This window comes from Vigna angularis, chromosome 3 (genome assembly GCF_016808095.1).
Source record: "Vigna angularis cultivar LongXiaoDou No.4 chromosome 3, ASM1680809v1, whole genome shotgun sequence".
Lineage (NCBI taxonomy): Eukaryota > Viridiplantae > Streptophyta > Magnoliopsida > Fabales > Fabaceae > Vigna > Vigna angularis.
In genome coordinates, this window is record NC_068972.1 from 30,866,147 (window position 1) to 30,883,698 (window position 17,552).

Genomic DNA, 17,552 nt, shown 5'->3' on the forward strand with positions numbered 1-17,552 from the left:
AATAATCGATTATCACTAAGGATAATCGATTATCGCGTTTTCCAAAACCCATAACGGCCTGAAATAATCGATTATCACTTGTGAAAATCGATTATCAATAACAGTTGGTGGCTGTCTTTTCATTTTCTATCCCCTGGCCTATATATAGAACCCTCCTAAACCTTCTACAAGTCACCTAAACCATTTGAGAGCACAGATTTGTTCTGAGGAAGTTCTCTAGTTTAAGTGAGTTAAATCTAGTCTTGAGAAAGGAGAAGTTTGTGGTTAGTGTGTCTAAAGGTGCAAGCGATTCTCTGTAAATTGATTGAGTTGGTATTCATTCTATCGTGTGTCAAAGGAAGGTGTATTTTGTTCTTAATTGTTGTTTTATTCTCATTGTAATCTGAAATTGATTTCTAGTGAAACAGTTAATCATTATTTTATAGTGATTAACAATTGGACGTAGAATCTTTTTATTCGAACCAGGATAAAATCATTTATGTGATTTTCTCTATCCCTTCATGCTTTTATTCATAAACTGTTTGATAAAAGTTTTAAAAGAAAGCCAAAATTTTAAAAGAACCAATTCACCCCTCCCCTCTTAGTTATTGTTTGTTTATCACGCTCTTGTTGTTTCCTTGAAGAACAATATTGATGTGTGGTTTTTCTCTTTGCATAAGTCTTCCCCAACAATCTCAAACATGTAATAGATTGGTAAGAACATAAATGTTATTAGCTTTCTTTGTATATAAGTGTATCCTAAAATATTCAATTTTTCATAGTTCAATCGTTAGAGGTATTATGTTGTTAGGGAAATAACTCCTAAGGCAAAAAAACTTGCATCGTTGTCTCTTCAGGTTTGGTATCTTGGTCCATATATTTATAATTGTTTGATTCATTTTCTTCCTCAATTATTTATAATCATGATGATATATTGTAGTGTAATAAACAAATAACCTCATATGAGTATAATTACTTTGTAATGCAATGGATAACAACCATTGTTTGTGCTTATATTACAATTAGTTCAAAAATGATAATTATTGAATTTAATTAAATACTTTACAACTTTGTCTTTTTATATATTAATTGAAATTATTGTCTTTCGTGCGAAAATTCAAGAGTCTTGCATCAATTACTAAGAAGCCCATAAAGTATAGTAGGATAATTTGTGTAAAATATATTATACAAATGTACATTAGTATTTAGTACAATAGCACATTTACTTGTAGTAAAGATAACGTATTGTTGTACAATAGTATTTTGACTCATTCTAAGTGTGATAAATATAATGTCCTATTTTTGTGTTGTTTTGTGACATTTTATGTATGTTTAATATGTAGGAATAAACAAAAATTAAAAAAGAATATTGTTTAGAAAAGAACACCTACATTAGACTTCATTTATAACCAAAATGGAAACATAAAAATTTAATTTTAAAGATATTAGGCTTTAATTTTGTTATAATTGAAGTATAATATTCTGATTTAAAATATTATTTAATTTTAAAAATATTAAACTTTCGTTAAACATATTACTTTCATCTTTAGTAATAACAAAAGCCTAATATCTTTAAAGTTAATCAATTTATTTAAATTAAAAACATATTAAACTTTGGTTACCATAAGAATTGAAACAGAGTTTATATTTTTTTTATTATTTATTCATAGATTCATGTTCTTGGAATAATCGAAACATAATAAAAATCTTTATATTTCTATTTATAATCGAAATCAATTTTTTTAGATTGTTTATATATGTTTCGATTCTGTAAACCGAAAGCACAATATTCAAAAGAATTAATATTAAAATAGTTTTTTAATATCTTCTCATATATATATATATATATATATATATATATATATATATATATATATATATATATATATATATATATAATATGTTGTTAAGATCTACCATATTTTTTATCTCAGCAAATTTCTACATAATATATTAAAAAATTCAATTTATAATAAAAAATTAATACAGGAATAACATGTCACTGGAGTAGTATGGAAATTGAACTTTAAAAAAAGTATTGGATTCCAACATTGTGGAAGGAAAAAAAGTGGTTGAGAGAAGAGAATCATTTAAGTTAAATCAACAAAATTTTTGTTATTAACAAAGAGTCGTAGAACTTTGTACCAATATAATATACAAGTTTTAAAGAAAATGTGACGTGGAGATAAATTGGCATAAGGTGACCTTTAAGATTGATTTTGCATTAATATATTAATTAATGAAAAAATAATAATTTTAGTCAACCTACAATTATTGTAAAGATTGTATGCAGGGGATTATCAACCTACTTTACAGTACCTAATAACCAAAAATTGACATTTAGAAGAATAGTAGGTATAGTCATATTTAATAGAGTATTCTTAAAAGCATCTTTGCAAGTATATGTCTAGTGATTATACACAAACACCATATTTTCTACTCTATACCTATTTAACATCAATAAAAGGGTATTTTATTTTAAAATATAAAATAAATTAAGATTAATCAAGTAGAAAAATTTTAATATTAATATTTTATTAAGTGCTATAAAGTATAAAGGTTTATAATTTTCCATATACATACATACTATCTTATGAAATATTAATGGTAGCTTTGATTTATTAGCTCCATCATGTTTACTTAAAGTTGCATCAAAATTGAGAAGTGTCATTAATGTCTATGTTATAATGATACGATTTTATTTATAATAAGTTATTAATATATAAAGATCGATAAAAATAGTTTAGTGTATTAATGGATTATGAAACAAAATATATTCTCTTTTGGTCGGCCATAAAAAAAAATAAACTTAATTTCATTATTTCGCCTTCTTCAAAATTGGAGTTTTCAAATTCAAATGTCCTTCGTGTATTATATAAATTGTTATTGTTATAACCTTTCACACCAAATTGAGATAAAAAAAAAGATTGAAAGAAATGAGAAAGGTGAATAAAGGTTTAGAATTGTTTTTTTTAGTTTTGAGAATGAAAATTATTAAAATATTTAATTTTAAAATTTAGAATTTATTATATATAAGAGTATTTTTGTCTATTAAAATTCAATACACATTACTAAAATATACCGATTGAAAAACAAATGCATTATCAAACCCATATATATATATACATATATATATATATATATATATATATATATATATATATATATATATATATATATATATATATATATATATATATATATATATATATATATATATATATATATATGAGGCAATAGCATGCGCAAGATTAATTTATATATAATATGCTAGGTGTGACCAACTATATATATTATTTAAAAGTCAAAGTGGAAATATAGGGTTTGAAATCTCTTAACATATGTGAAGAAGAGCGAAGATACGTGATGCTGTCGGATACAACATAGAAGTAGCATAAATCATTTTCAAATGGCACACAAATAAAAGTTTCCGGAAAATTAATCGTCGATTTTATTTTGAATGGTCTTTAAATTAAGAAGAACCACTTAAGTAACCTTAAAAAATATTAAATATTTGTACCAAATGGCTATTTAAATGGCATTTTTTTCAAATTAATTCTTAAACTTTACTTTGAAAACTAACGTTTACTTTGATTGAATAGCATCTAGAATTACTTAATAACGTTGCTACTTTAAGGAGAGAAAAAAATTGATTGTTTATTTAGAAGGGCTCCAAGCTCATCTACACCAAAATAATAGAGCAAAAGTACATCTTTTACGTACTCCAAAACGAAATAACAAGGTTTTTTAATTGAACGGCTTAATTTATTTTCAAAATGACCAATTTGATTTTCCTTAAAAAAAATACAAATTAAGATTGTATAGTATGATACCTAAACTGATCGGTTGTTGTCAACCACAATTGATCGACCGATCGCTTTACCGACTATGGAGACAACTCGCTAACTACTTGCCAAACTAAATGCTCGTATATCCTTTAGTTAACAGCGATCGTCAATTCTCTATAAGTAGATGAAAGCGTTCGTCACAAGTCAAGCGACATTACGACACTAGCGTTTGTCACAAGTCAAGCGACATTATGACACTCAATCAATCCAATCGAGCCAGGATCAGCGGACGCTCAATTACGTAAACGAAGTTGGACCAATTAGCCCAACACTTATATAATTGGACCAATAGTCCAGATAGTCCAATTAAAGAAGAAGTAGTCAAAAATATCTAACCATAAGGATGCGGATTACAAGACCAACTAACCGAATATCAAGGCTACGTCAATCACGGGCAAGTAACCGAATTTACCAACTAACCGAATTTTAAGGTATTCAATTTATTTCACTTTTAGGTTAAATACAGGAAGACCTAAGGGAAAAAGGTATGTTTTGTTTTAAGAGAAAAGAATTCTCTTTGTGAGTAAATCAATAATTGAGAGAACTAAAGTTTCAGTACTCATATTTGACTTTAGCATCGGAGTATCTTCGCAGGTACCCCCCCCCCCCCCCCCCCCCCCACTCTCATTGAAGGAAAGACAAAGGTCCCAAACGTACAAGAGTAATAAAGCATCATCAACCAGGTTCGTATCTCGATCCCAAACAATCACACTAAAACATTTTGCGCTCACCGTGGGGCCGAGATTCATACACCCAAAGAAGACCACAAGAACTATGGAAGAGAATAACACAAGAGATTTGATTAAGCAGCTCCAAGCCTAGATTCAAGGGCAGGCAAGAACTATACAGGAGCAACAGGAGAATCAGCGTAAGCAAGCGGAGGAAATTGCAACGTTGAGAGCGCAACGACCTCCACCTGAGGTGTCTGCCTCAAACAAGCAGGATGATAATGAAGGTAGCCGTCATGAAGGACATTCTGAACCTGCTGGGGGAAGAAGAGGACCCACATCCCTTCAGCTCACCAATCTACTTCCGTTTGCGGAAGCCATCATGCAAGCTACTATGCCAGAAAAACCCCCTCTAGTGTTAGAAAGATACGACGGGTCAGCAACCCAGATAACCACCTCAGAAACTTCATCGATGCTATGACATTCTACACGGATAGTGACCCAGTCATTTGTCGAGCCTTTTCCTTGTGTCTGAAAGACGAAGCGCTGGAATGGTATCATACCCTTCCTCTAAGTACGGTAGATTGTTTCGCCACGGTTGAAACTCTCTTCCGAAGATAGTATGCCGCCAACAGAAGGCAAGAGATGACGCCAGCCGAGCTGGTGAATACCAAACAGGAGAAGGATGAAACCTTGAAAGCATTTATGCAGAGGTATAACGAGGCTGCAAGGCGCGTGAAAGACGTGAATCACACATTCATAATAAGCAATTTGCCTTCGTGTTTAAGACCGGGGTATTTTGTTGAACAATTGTACGCAGAGCCACCAAAATCCATGGAAGAACTCCAGGAAACGATCGCTAAATTCATACGCATCGAGGATCTTAGAAACTCGAGGAAAAAGCAACAACAAGAAGCCCCTAATAATGGAAACAAGAAGGAGACGAAGTTGTCGTTTAATGACAACAAAGGTGACAGGTCTCGTTGAAAGGAACCAGCTTGGATACCCAAATACGAGCGTTATAATGCTCTTAACGCACCTAGAGAGAAGGTACTTGAAGAGGCCCTGCACGCCAAGCTCCTTACAGTTCAAAGAAATCCTCACCAAAGAATGCTGATGAAAGTAAAGCCTGTCGTCTTCACCAGAATCATGGTCACGACACAGAGGAATGCAACATAGTAAAAGATGTCAATAAAAAGAACATACCAAATACCCTTGAGCCAAAATCATCATGTTCAAGGCAATTTATAATTCCGTAGGAAGAAAAGGGGTATGGCAGCGTGGTCAAAACATTCAGAGCGTCCAATTCTTCGATAGTCATTTTATCCTCAGACCACGAGGTAAATTTCAATGGATCTTGAGTCCAGTACAACAAAAACCTAGGGCTACTATCCTCGTTGAAAAAGAACGGGCGACCTAGTTCAACGATCGAAACTTTAAAGAATTTATCTTTAAAACCTCTATACGATTGGGAATACAACTCTAAAATAGCATTCCCAGGCTCAGAAAATCAAGGAAACCCAACCCCTTTTTGCAACTGGGCGAGCCCTAAAAAAATGCAAAAACAGAGACGAGGGTGGTCTAATGGCCAAGGCTTGGCACATAACGGCAAACGCCTAGATATACCCCCAACTATTTTGGTGTAATTGTGTGGAGCTACGTTTAGGGTTTTCAATACAGCCATCTGGAAAACACTCAGCGGCAACCTCACATACATATCATAGAACAGAGAGGAATATAAGTAAAAGAAATTGTGGGCAAAGTTTTCTTTCCATGAAAAACCCTTTTCGTTTTCTCGGCAAGCAACCAACTTTATGCAGGGTTTATAACCTAGGGTCCTAAGGATAGAGCTATTATCTACCCAATCTTGTAATACAAGTCTACTCTTAAACAAACTGGCAAAATCATTTACATCACGAGATGCCCATTCATAGCCGCTAACGCTGGGCAACGACGACGATGAACATTCTGGGTTTTCGGTAATAACATTACCATACAAAAACGTGCTCTTACCACTAAGAACTGTAGTGATTTTGCGGGGCATTCCGACCGACGACGTCTCCGGCGTTTCAACGTTGCTTTGTCCCCTTTCTTCCCTCGACTCCGGTGCGCAATCTAAACCGGGCAAGGTTCCATGATTACCTGATGAGTACGAAAGAGAAGGAGAAGGAAATCGAAGAAGGAGAAGATGAAACTAAGGCAGAAATGACAAATGACAGTTGAAGTGCCTCACGCTTTTCTCAAATATCCTTTCGCATTAATGAGGGGAAAACTGACATAGAAGCGCTGCAAGCCGTCGGATCAACATAATTCAACGGCTCTGTTTTTGAGCCGTTACAACTGCCTCCAAAAGCGGGAAAACCTAAAGCGTCAAAATGAAACGGTACGCAGCAGCTACTTTCCCCAACAAACGTAACTTGGAAGTCCTATAGTTAACATACCCATAAAAACTGTGCTGGTCAACTCGAACTTGGGGGGCATTATGTATAGTATGATACCTAAACCGATCGGTTGTTGTCAATCACAATTGATCGACCGGTCGCTCTACCAACTATGGAGACGACTCGCTAACTACCTGCCAAACTAAACGCTCATCCTCTATCCTTTAGTTAACAACGATCGTCAATTCTCTATAAGTAGATCAAAACGTTCGTCACAAATCAAGCGACATTACGACACTAGCGTTCGTCATAAGTCAAGCGACATTATGACACTCAATCAATCCAATCGAGCCAGGATTAGCGGACGCTTAATTACGTAAACAAAGTTGGACCAATTAGCCCAACACTTAAATAATTGGACCAATAGTCCAGATAGTCCAATTAAAGAAGAAGTAGTCAAAAATATCTAACCATAAGGACGCGGATTACAAGGCCAACTAACCAAATATCAAGGCTACGTAAATCACGGGCAAGTAACTGAATTTACCAACTAACCGGATTTTAAGGTATTCAGTTTATTTCACTTTTAGGTTTTAAATACAGGAAGACCTAAGGGAAAAAGGTATGTTTTGTTTTAAGAGAAAAAAATCCGCTGTGAGTAAATCACCAATTGAGAGAACTAAAGTTTCAGTACTCATATCTGACTTTAGCATCGGAGTATTTTCCCAGGTACCCCACTCTCATTGAAGGAAAGACACTCTCATTGAAGGAAAGACAATAGTCCCATACGAACAAAAATAATAAAACAAGATTCGTATCTCAGTCCCAAACAATCACACTAAAACAAATATCAATAGATAACTTTTATGTAAATTAAAATTTTAAATTGAAGTCATCGTTTGAATTTGAAATCATCATTTGAATTTGAATTAAAGTTCGTATCAAATTTTAGTATAATTAATTTTAAATTTAAATCTTTTTTTTTATGATTTCAATATAATGAATTTTTAACTGAAGTCCTCATTTTCTTTATTTCATTCGGAAACAACTTTACGGAAATTGTGAACAACTTCAATTTAAAATCAATTATAATAAAATTCAAAATCAATTATAATAAAATCGTTACATGAATATCGACTTTAGTTCAAACTTTAATTTATTTTAAACATCATTTCCTTTGATCACTTTATTTCTGTAATACAAAGTTATTTACAAAGTTTTAACAACAAAGTTATTTGTGTAATACAACGTTATCTATAGACATGATAAGTTCTTCAAAACAAAATCTTATTTAGACAGCTAGACTTATCCTTGATTGGTAACTATTTAAAAAAAACAAAACTAGATGAATAATTTTGTTGACAAATTAACCCAAGAACCTAATAATAAAGTACGAGTGAGTCATTAATAAAAATAAGAAAAAAAGTATAAAAGAATTTTCATTGATATACAGCATAAATCATTATTTGTTCGGAGTAGGGTTGTGTTAACATATGTAGAAGCAGATTAAGACTGGGGTCATTTCTTGATTGTACAGTACTATAAAGATACAGCAGGGACCATGTTTTCAGATCTCAAGGATCAAGAACCACAACACAACACACACATTACTCTCTTTTCCCTTTTGCAGAACAGACCAAGAAAAAGAAAAAGCAGAGAAAGGAAAAGTCTCATCTTTTTCTTTAGAGAAATGGACAACAGCAATCATTCACACAACCATTCCCTAACTTTAATCATCATATATATTCCCTCTGTCCTAATCATCCCAACATATTACACATTCTATAATCATAAAAACCAATTCTCTCTCTCTCTCGCTAATCATGCCACATCAAAATGCTTCAAATTTTCTCCTACCAAAATCTTCTTTTTAATTTTAAAACACTAACGTTCTTTCAATTTCCTTCCACTTCCCGCGTCCAAGGATTCATCCCATGATCATGAAGCATCACCATGTCTTCTTCCTGTTCTTTTTATTTTTCTTACCGTTTTTCACCTTCAGTCTCCACCACAATGATACTCATGCACTCACCCTCTTCCGCCTCCAAACCGACCTTCACGGCTACCTTCTTTCCAACTGGACCGGCGGAGACGCCTGCGCCGCTGCGTGGCGCGGCGTCCTCTGCTCCCCGAACGGCCGTGTTACCGCCCTCTCCATACCTTCCCTCAACCTCCGTGGCCCCCTCGACCCTCTCACTCCCCTCACCCACCTACGCCTCCTTGACCTCCACGACAATCGCTTGAACGGCACCGTTTCGCCGCTCCTCTCCAACTGCACCAACATCCAACTGCTCTACCTCGCCGGCAACGACTTCTCCGGCGAGATCCAGCCGGAGATATCCTCCCTCAAATCCCTTCTCCGCCTCGACCTCTCCGACAACAACATTCACGGCAAGGTTGACTTTCTCTCCAACTTAACTCAACTCATCACACTGAGACTCCAGAACAACGTTCTCTCCGGTGAAATCCCTGACCTATCTGCCTCCATGCAAAACCTCAGAGAAGTCAACCTCACAAACAACGCCTTCTACGGTCGTTTACCAAACCCCATGCTGAAGAAATTCGGTATCACGGCCTTCTCAGGTAACGAGGGTTTATGTGGTGCAACACCGTTACCTGTGTGTTCCTTCACCACAAACCCTCCAAACGATAATGAGAATAACAACGAAAATGAACCTTCCCAGACAGTTCCTTCAAACCCTAGTTCCTTCCCAGAAACCAGCATAATAGCTCGACCGGGGAAGGAGCGCCATAAGGGTTTAAGTCCCGGTGCCATTGTGGCAATTGTTGTGGGGAATTGTGTGGCGTTGCTTGTGATGACATCATTTCTAGTGGCGCATTGTTGCGCGAGGGGAAGAGGGTCTAGTTTGGTGGGGAGTGGGGAGAGTTATGGGAAGAGGAAGAGTGGGAGCAGTTACAATGGGAGTGAGAAGAAGGTGTATGGGAGTGGGGGTGGTGAGAGTGATGGGACTACGGGCACTGATAGGAGTAGGCTTGTGTTTTTTGATCGGAGGAGTGAGTTTGAGTTGGAGGATCTGCTGCGTGCATCGGCGGAGATGCTTGGGAAGGGTAGTTTAGGGACGGTTTATAGGGCGGTGCTTGATGATGGGTGCACCGTGGCGGTGAAGAGGCTGAAGGATGCCAACCCTTGCGCCAGGCATGAGTTTGAGCAGTATATGGATGTGATTGGGAAGCTTAAGCACTCTAATGTTGTGAGACTAAAAGCCTATTACTATGCCAAAGAGGAAAAGCTTCTTGTCTATGACTATCTCTCCAATGGAAGCTTGCATGCTCTTCTTCATGGTCAGTCACTCTTCTAGCTAATCACTCTCTTCCTCTATCTTTATCCTATATCCATTTAACACGGAAAGTGATCATATTAAATTTGAGGTAAACAAACTTTTATGTACCTCTGCATTGCTCCAAAAGAAACTTATACGAGTCTGAAAGAACTAGAACTAATTTAACTGAAAATCAAATTTCACAATTTAAGGTGATTTAAATTTTTGTCTTGTGGTGGGTTTGTTGGATACCGATGATAGGGAACCGTGGTCCGGGGAGGATTCCATTGGATTGGACTACTAGAATAAGCCTGGTGTTGGGAGCAGCAAGAGGTCTAGCGAAGATCCACGCAGAGTACAGTGCAGCAAAAGTGCCTCACGGGAACGTGAAATCTTCGAACGTGCTTCTAGACAAAAACGGCGTCGCCTGCATCTCGGACTTCGGGCTATCACTCCTCTTGAACCCGGTTCACGCCATTGCACGACTGGGAGGGTACAGGGCCCCCGAACAGGAACAGCACAAGAGGTTGTCTCAGCAAGCTGACGTGTACAGCTTCGGGGTGTTGCTGTTGGAAGTTCTCACAGGAAGAGCTCCTTCGTCGCAGTACCCTTCACCGGCTCGTCCCAGAATGGAGGAAGAGGAACAGGCCGTGGTGGACCTTCCCAAATGGGTTCGCTCCGTCGTGAAGGAAGAGTGGACCGCAGAGGTGTTTGACCAGGAGCTTTTGCGCTACAAGAACATCGAGGAAGAGCTTGTGTCCATGTTGCATGTGGGGTTGGCCTGTGTGGTGGCGCAGCCGGAGAAGAGGCCAACTATGGAAGAAGTTGTGAAAATGGTTGAGGAGATCAGGGTGGAGCAATCGCCACTTGGGGAGGACTATGATGAATCGCGCAATTCGCTTTCACCTTCCATTCCCACCACTGAAGATGGTCTACCTTAGGAGTATATTCAAATCTTATTGTATGGTATATACAAGATTAATTAATGTCATATGCTACTTACTTTCACTGCAGTGATTAGCTCCTCTTTCTGGTTGCATTATCTCAGTGCACATTACCTTTTGCTTTTGCTATAACTGTTCTTTGTAAAATTTGTGAGTTCTGTGGAATTCCATTGTTGAACGTGACACAAATCTGAATTATCGATGCTCTTAATAATTATTGTCTTGTTGAATTGTATAATGTTGTACATCTGGAGTTTGCAGCGGTGGACATTGGTACACAGTTCAATGGCATTGTCTTGAAAGCGACGTGAATCCGCAACTAATAATCTGGTAACCCTTCAATGGCATTGTCATGAATTAAATCTCATGCGACCTGAAATCATGGAATCGTGTTAAGAAAACCAATGAGAATAAAATTGCGCCAGATGCCACGCACGCAATATACTATTTGGAAGGAAGCTCGTGATGAATGAACGGCGTGCCAAAAATATAGATTGCAGCTTACAAATGATGAAAGAGTATCCTTAAAAATATTAAACACATGCGAATTTAAACATCTAGATTTCACGTTTCAGATTGAGATCATATATAATATTCAAGACACGAAAGCCTTGAACTATTTCTTGAAAGTCTCATTATAATTATAAAATGAAATAGCTCTCACTAAGAAAAGCTATTAGACATGCGTGAATTCAAATTTTGCAGCCCACATCCTTCTTTCAAGAGCTTCACCAAGGAATAGGTGCTCCATAAACCAAAACAAAAGTTACTTATATTTGTTCTCCTTATTCTTCATCTCTTGACACAAGGGGAAATGATTAGTACTGTTGCAATAATAAATAAGGTTGAATTACTCTGCATCTGTTTACATTTGCTACAAAGGGGGAGGACTACTGCTACTTCATTACTATGCTACAATTCACCTAGGAATAATATACAAAAACATTCTCTTCTTTTTTTTTCTTTTTACAGAAGCTTATTAAAATTACAACCACCACCTAAAATTAGTGAAAGGGATTTTGTGATTACAGTTCCAAAGTACGATTTCTACAATCTTGGCCACACAGAATCTGTCTGGATTTGATATTTTCTTCTTAAAGAATCTTAGTCATAGCAAAGATCCCACTCAACTTGATGGCTCCAGTGTGAGTAACAATAATTGAATAGGCTGAATTAACTGTTAGCTTACTGCTCCAGTTTGATCAATTAGTGTGCCAACTTGTTCTCCACATAAGGCTTTAGAGATGTTCCCAGGCTCCAGTAGATTAAAAACCACCACTGTAAAAGAAAAAGGCCAAAGAAATTTGTCAATTAAAATATATAATAAAATGACCACTTAACTTCAATGGATTTTTAAACCTGAACATAAAAAGCACAAATATTAAACACATACAATTTTGGAACCCATTGTCTGTGCAAGAACCAAAGGCCTAAAACCTGAAACGTGCTTATAGAAAGATCAAATGCAACAACTTACTAACCAGGAATGGCATTTTCCTTGCATAAAGTCAGCGCTGACGCATCCATAGAAGTGATTCCTCTTGAGCCCAGCTCTCTGAAGGATATGTGCTCAAAAGTGAAATTGTTATCCCGTGAGTTGCAGTCATACACACCGTCTACATTAGTACCCTTGAGGACTGCTTCAGCATTAACTGCAAGGTTGAAGGAGATATATGCTGATGCTAGCAAAATCAAAAACCGAAAAAAAAATATGCATGCGTTGCCCCTTTGCATAAACTACAGATAACATGGAAAAATAGGTAATTAGACATTTAATTTAAAAACAAAGGACAATAGCATACGCTCTGAAGCACGAAGAGCTGCAGCTATGTCAGTTGAGAAAAGTGGATTGCCAGCACCAAAACTGATGCCACCAAATATAATAACTCTTCCTTTCTCAAGATGTCTGATAGCCCGCTGCCTATTGTATAGTTCAGCAAACTCCTGCATGGCAATTGAAGTTTGTACACGAGTCTGAACACCCATCTTCTCTAGAGTCGATTGGAGCAATATTGAATTCATCACTGTTGCCATCATGCTGGCAAATCGAAGTTCAAGAAAACCGCACTTATTCAGATCAATATTTTTAAAAATAGTAGAAACAAAAGTAAATCACTTCTAAAGCTAATGTATTAACCAGAAAGATTAAAAATGTCACATGGCAACATATGTACCTAAAAGCAACAAAGTGATAAGCACTACCCATGTGCAAGGCATCAAGAAGATACTTGCCAGAGCGTAATAGAATGTCTCAAAGTTAAAGCATCATAAGACATGTTTTTCAATAAAAAGAAACAGAGAAATCAAAGATAAGAAAACATAACTTGGCAGCTTAAACTGTTACAATATAAATTCATTCATCGCAGATCAAAATTTCACCATATTTGAATATGGGACTAAATGAAAGGTCGGGAGAGCAACTCTACGGGGCAACATGGGATTATACAGTCGACAGATACAGTTAAAAATGATAAGTATCATCACAGAAGAAACTGGACAAAAAATTCCTCATGGTGAGTCTAACCTAGCCCCATTCAGATATTCAAATATCAGATCTCCAATTTAGATTTCTAAAATGACAAAATCTTTGTCCTCTAACCTTTGTAGCCTTGTGACCTGGGTAAGGGATGTTCTCTACATTGATACAAACAATACCCCATACTAGTTAGTCAAAGTTCAGTTCACAGATGTGGCCATCTCCTCCAGCACTACCACCAAGGTACTTTCCATTCAACTTCACAAACATATCTTCTTCAGTTAGGGTCGTCTATTTTTTATCAGGATATGGATGGTTGCACAGATACTAAATCTATTCAATTTATTTTCTTTGGTATTGAACTCTAGTAAAATTACAATGGTGCAGAGAGAACTTGCTTTAAAATTTGGTGATTAACCTTACCCAACTTGGTATGCAGTGCATCTTTCTAGACCTGTCGCATTTACCCATGCATCTCCAGAGAAGAAATTACAGCCTCCAACAACAATCGCCACCTGAAATATCAAAAGCTGCTTCAGCTAAACAGAAAGGGTAGCAGAATAAGAGACTCCAGAAAACAATCAAGAGAACTGATACCTCAACACCAAGGCGGGAAGCTATGGCAACTTCTCTTGAAACTAACATAGCCACCTGATAATTAGTTTAAATTTGAACAAAATAATGCATAAGTATTGTCACAAGATCTAGAAACAATTAGTACACAGTAAAGAACTTAGGTCATGAGTCAAATAATATTACAAAACTTCCCACATATTGTAACCAAACCACAAACCTTAGGGTCCATGTTGCAGGTATCAGATCCAGTAAGAGCTGCTCCACTAATTTTGAAGACTACCCTCCGCCATCTAAGGTTTGTCAGTGCTTTTGACCTAATGTTATTCACTTGACCTGTGCTGGGTGTTGCTACTCCATATCTATGCATAAAGCAGGGGAAAGTTCAACAGTCACTAGTCATTATCAAAAAAAAAAGTAAAAGAAAAGGGTAAAACAATTCATTTTGAATGAGATTCAACATAAAAAAGCCCCATCGTAGTAACACCACCTGCATTATAGTTTGGAAACGTCATCCCCATATGATTTGTGATTCAGAAGTGTGTGAGTGAAGATAGCATTAGCTTATTCAAATGTTTGCATCAGTCAAACCATAGACTCATATTAATTCCAAAATCATATTCTGAAGCCCAAACTAATGCTAAAATAACATAACAAAAAATCAATAAATGCTAAGATTCTATGAACTGTAATATGTGCACTCCTGTACTAAAAGATAAAATAGTTATTCATTATTCCAAGTTGTAACCGTCGGTATAAATCAAGCACAACACAAGGATATGGAAGGTACATATCAGAAACAAAAATGGACAAATCCTCAGAGGACATAAAGCACAGTGAAACATAGCATAACAACAATACAATACTTGAGTTACCATCGGAAACTACATCGAGACAATACACAATACAGGTAACTAAAGTAACGCCATGACCATTCTAAGTTTCCATGTGATTTCTAAACTAAAAGCGTGTCAGTGAATACAGCATGACACTTGTTAAAATGCAGCAATACCTCCATATTAAACAAGTGTTCTGATTCTATTCAAACAACACACCCCTATTTATTACAAGAACAATTTCTAAAGTCTAGTCCACGAAAAACATGAAAAAACCTACATGATGTAAAAGCAAACATTCTACATTCTACTAACTATAACATCTGAATACTTGTACCGCAAAGTAATATCATAAAGCTATACAATGTTCCAATCTTCAAGCATCTCGATTAAACTAAGTATTTATGATGCAGCCAACAAACAGATTCGGGCACTAGAGTACCAAACCAAATCAGAAAACCAAAAAAAATACAAATCCTATGGTGAATATAATAATGCAATAACTATGAATATGAACTACTAATACTCGTTAGCAAAAGCAGTGACAAAAAAAATTAAATACTTCGGCGCTGAATGCTGAATAGAATACCTTTTCGATTGTCTGGGCGAAGTTCCGGCAGAAACAACCGCTTTATCCTCATCAGAGAATTTTGCCGGAAGAGAATTCCCGACGATCTGCTCCAATTGTTTGAACCAAGGCCAGTGACTGGTAGAAATGCAGCCACTGCTCATTCTTTGTCGCTCCAATTTGTACCTCTTTTTTAGGTTATCTACCTTGTTCTTACACTGTTCCACGCTCTTCGATTGGTTCTCGCACCGTTCGCTCACCACAAACGCAACCTCCTCCCAATCCCTTCCTCTGAGGTTTCCCCGATTCAGCTGTGTGAACTTCTCCGTGTAAGCCTCGAGGAGGCACACGATGGCCGTGTCGCTCCACTCCTCCCTGTCCTTTCTGTACTCCGCACTGCCTGCACTCGACTGCGGAGCCTTAGATCTCTTGTTGAATCCGTACGACGTGGCTCCCTCGCCGATCTCCTCCCGGTCCTTCCGCTTTTCGCTGCCACCGTCGTCGTCGAAGGGGTTTCCATAGTCGTCGGCGTCGTCAGCAACGGATTTGGGTGGGACAGGAGCGACGGCGACGGCGGAGGGGGAGAAGTGGTGGTGCGGGGCGTAAGGCTGGTGGAGGTGGTGGTTATCGTCACGGAGGAGAGAGAAGTCGTCGTCGTCGTCGCAAGAGGCCATAACGGTGAGGGAGGACGTTACGGCGTCGTCGGGGACGTTAGGGAAAGAGAATGGAGAGTTGAGAGAAGGTGTGTGTGGGAGGGTTTGACGGAGCGTACCTTCCGTGAGTGGGTCTGGTATCTGCCGTCACGCGGGTGACGGTCCCGTTAAGTGCCAAGAGCGAGTGCATTACACGCACTTTTACTAGTCTTGGAGTGGGGCGAATTTGGATCAATCGGTGACAGGCCATGCTTATCCAACCCAAATATTTGTTTGGGCCAAATTCATATGTTTGGTACGAAAATAAATAAATATTTTTAATTCATTAATTATTATTGTTCTCTGTTTTACTTTTACGAAAACATGGGAAAAATCAATTCAGGGTGGGTTTACGATAAGTTTATTTTCTAGAAAATAAAAGTGATACACATTTCAATACAGTATTATTTTTATTTTTTTTCTTAAAATAAAAATACGTGAGTAAATGTATTCTTTCAAGAAACTTGTCATTTTTAAAGAATATTATCTCTTCTTGAAGATTGTGCATGCTTTCTTGTAAACCTTGTTATGTACCTATGGTTCCTAATTTGAATTTATATAGCATTATTGGCACATTATTAATGATCCTGTTGTTTATAGACACCTCATTAGCAGGTTATTGTATTTAACTATTTCTCACCTGGATATATGTTATGTTGTTCATAAACTAAGTCAGTACATTTCCTATCCTCGCCACCTCTGATTGCAGCATTCATGCATAGGGAGAACTTAATTCCTTGGTAAACTTTGTCAAGCAACCAACATTAAGGTTGATGACTTAAAGCTGGCTTGGTAGTTCCTACCATTCTCAATTATAATTGTTTTCTAAACCCTTATTTATAAAAAAAATTCTAATAACAAAATAAAATTATGAATTGTGATTTAGTAGTTAGTGAATTAACACAAGCTTAAGGAAGATCTTAGAGTACATAAACATGTTTATGTGTGCATATTAGAAACCTAGCTTGGATGGTTTTGTAAGAGTGTCTAACCCTAAATTTATAGCATTTGAGCTTTGTTCACTTGAATAGATTTGAGAGAGAGTGATTAAGGGGATTTGAGAGGATTTGAAGATAAAATTTTTTGTTGTTTATTTAAGTGGATTTGGAAGTAAGTGAGTGGATTTGGAAGTAAATTTTTTTAATCTATCACGTCAATCAAATCATACACTAATTCTCACAAACTTTACTTCCAAATTTACTCTCACTTACCTCCAAATCCACTCAAATAAACAACAAAAACATTTATCTTCAAATCCCGTCAATCAATCTCCCTCAAATTCATTCAAGTGAACAAAGTCTTAGAG

General features: G+C 36.7%; 2 protein-coding genes across 3 annotated transcripts; one reads left to right on the forward strand and one right to left on the reverse strand.

Moving 5' to 3' along the window:
• The first annotated feature begins 8,343 nt into the window (after nt 1-8,343).
• Nucleotides 8,344-11,290, forward strand: LOC108325979 (leucine-rich repeat receptor-like protein kinase PXC1). The gene is made up of 2 exons (XM_017559166.2): nt 8,344-10,179; nt 10,419-11,290. The coding sequence occupies exons 1-2, from the start codon at nt 8,811-8,813 to the stop codon at nt 11,096-11,098; spliced, it is 2,049 nt and encodes a 682-aa protein (XP_017414655.1). The 5' UTR covers nt 8,344-8,810; the 3' UTR covers nt 11,099-11,290.
• Nucleotides 10,268-16,451, reverse strand: LOC108325981 (uncharacterized). Of its 2 annotated transcripts, XR_008247538.1 has the most exons (9): nt 15,576-16,451; nt 14,371-14,512; nt 14,175-14,228; nt 14,001-14,092; nt 12,904-13,139; nt 12,583-12,753; nt 12,291-12,379; nt 11,161-11,474; nt 10,268-11,078 (listed from the first exon to the last, which is right to left on the reverse strand). XR_008247538.1 is itself a non-coding variant. In XM_052874117.1 (7 exons), exons 1-7 carry the CDS (start codon nt 16,226-16,228, stop codon nt 12,282-12,284), a joined length of 1,446 nt encoding a protein of 481 aa, XP_052730077.1. In that variant the 5' UTR covers nt 16,229-16,449; the 3' UTR covers nt 11,923-12,281. The 2 variants fall into 2 exon arrangements, 1 of the variants encoding a protein (XP_052730077.1); XM_052874117.1 differs by lacking the exons at nt 10,268-11,078; nt 11,161-11,474 and having other exon boundaries at nt 11,923-12,379; nt 15,576-16,449.
• Between the last annotated feature and the right edge of the window lie 1,101 nt (nt 16,452-17,552).

Excerpts from the sequence above, each read along its gene's own strand:
- LOC108325979 (XM_017559166.2), top strand. The coding sequence starts at position 8,811 with ATGATCATGAAGCATCACCATGTCTTCTTCCTGTTCTTTTTATTTTTC. Across the intron at positions 10,180-10,418 it reads CTTGCATGCTCTTCTTCATG|GGAACCGTGGTCCGGGGAGG; the intron begins GTCAGTCACTCT and ends TACCGATGATAG.
- LOC108325981 (XM_052874117.1), bottom strand. The coding sequence starts at position 16,228 with ATGGCCTCTTGCGACGACGACGACGACTTCTCTCTCCTCCGTGACGAT. Across the intron at positions 14,093-14,174 it reads CTTCCCGCCTTGGTGTTGAG|GTGGCGATTGTTGTTGGAGG; the intron begins GTATCAGTTCTC and ends TTGATATTTCAG. Across the intron at positions 12,380-12,582 it reads CAAGGAAAATGCCATTCCTG|TGGTGGTTTTTAATCTACTG; the intron begins GTTAGTAAGTTG and ends TTTCTTTTACAG.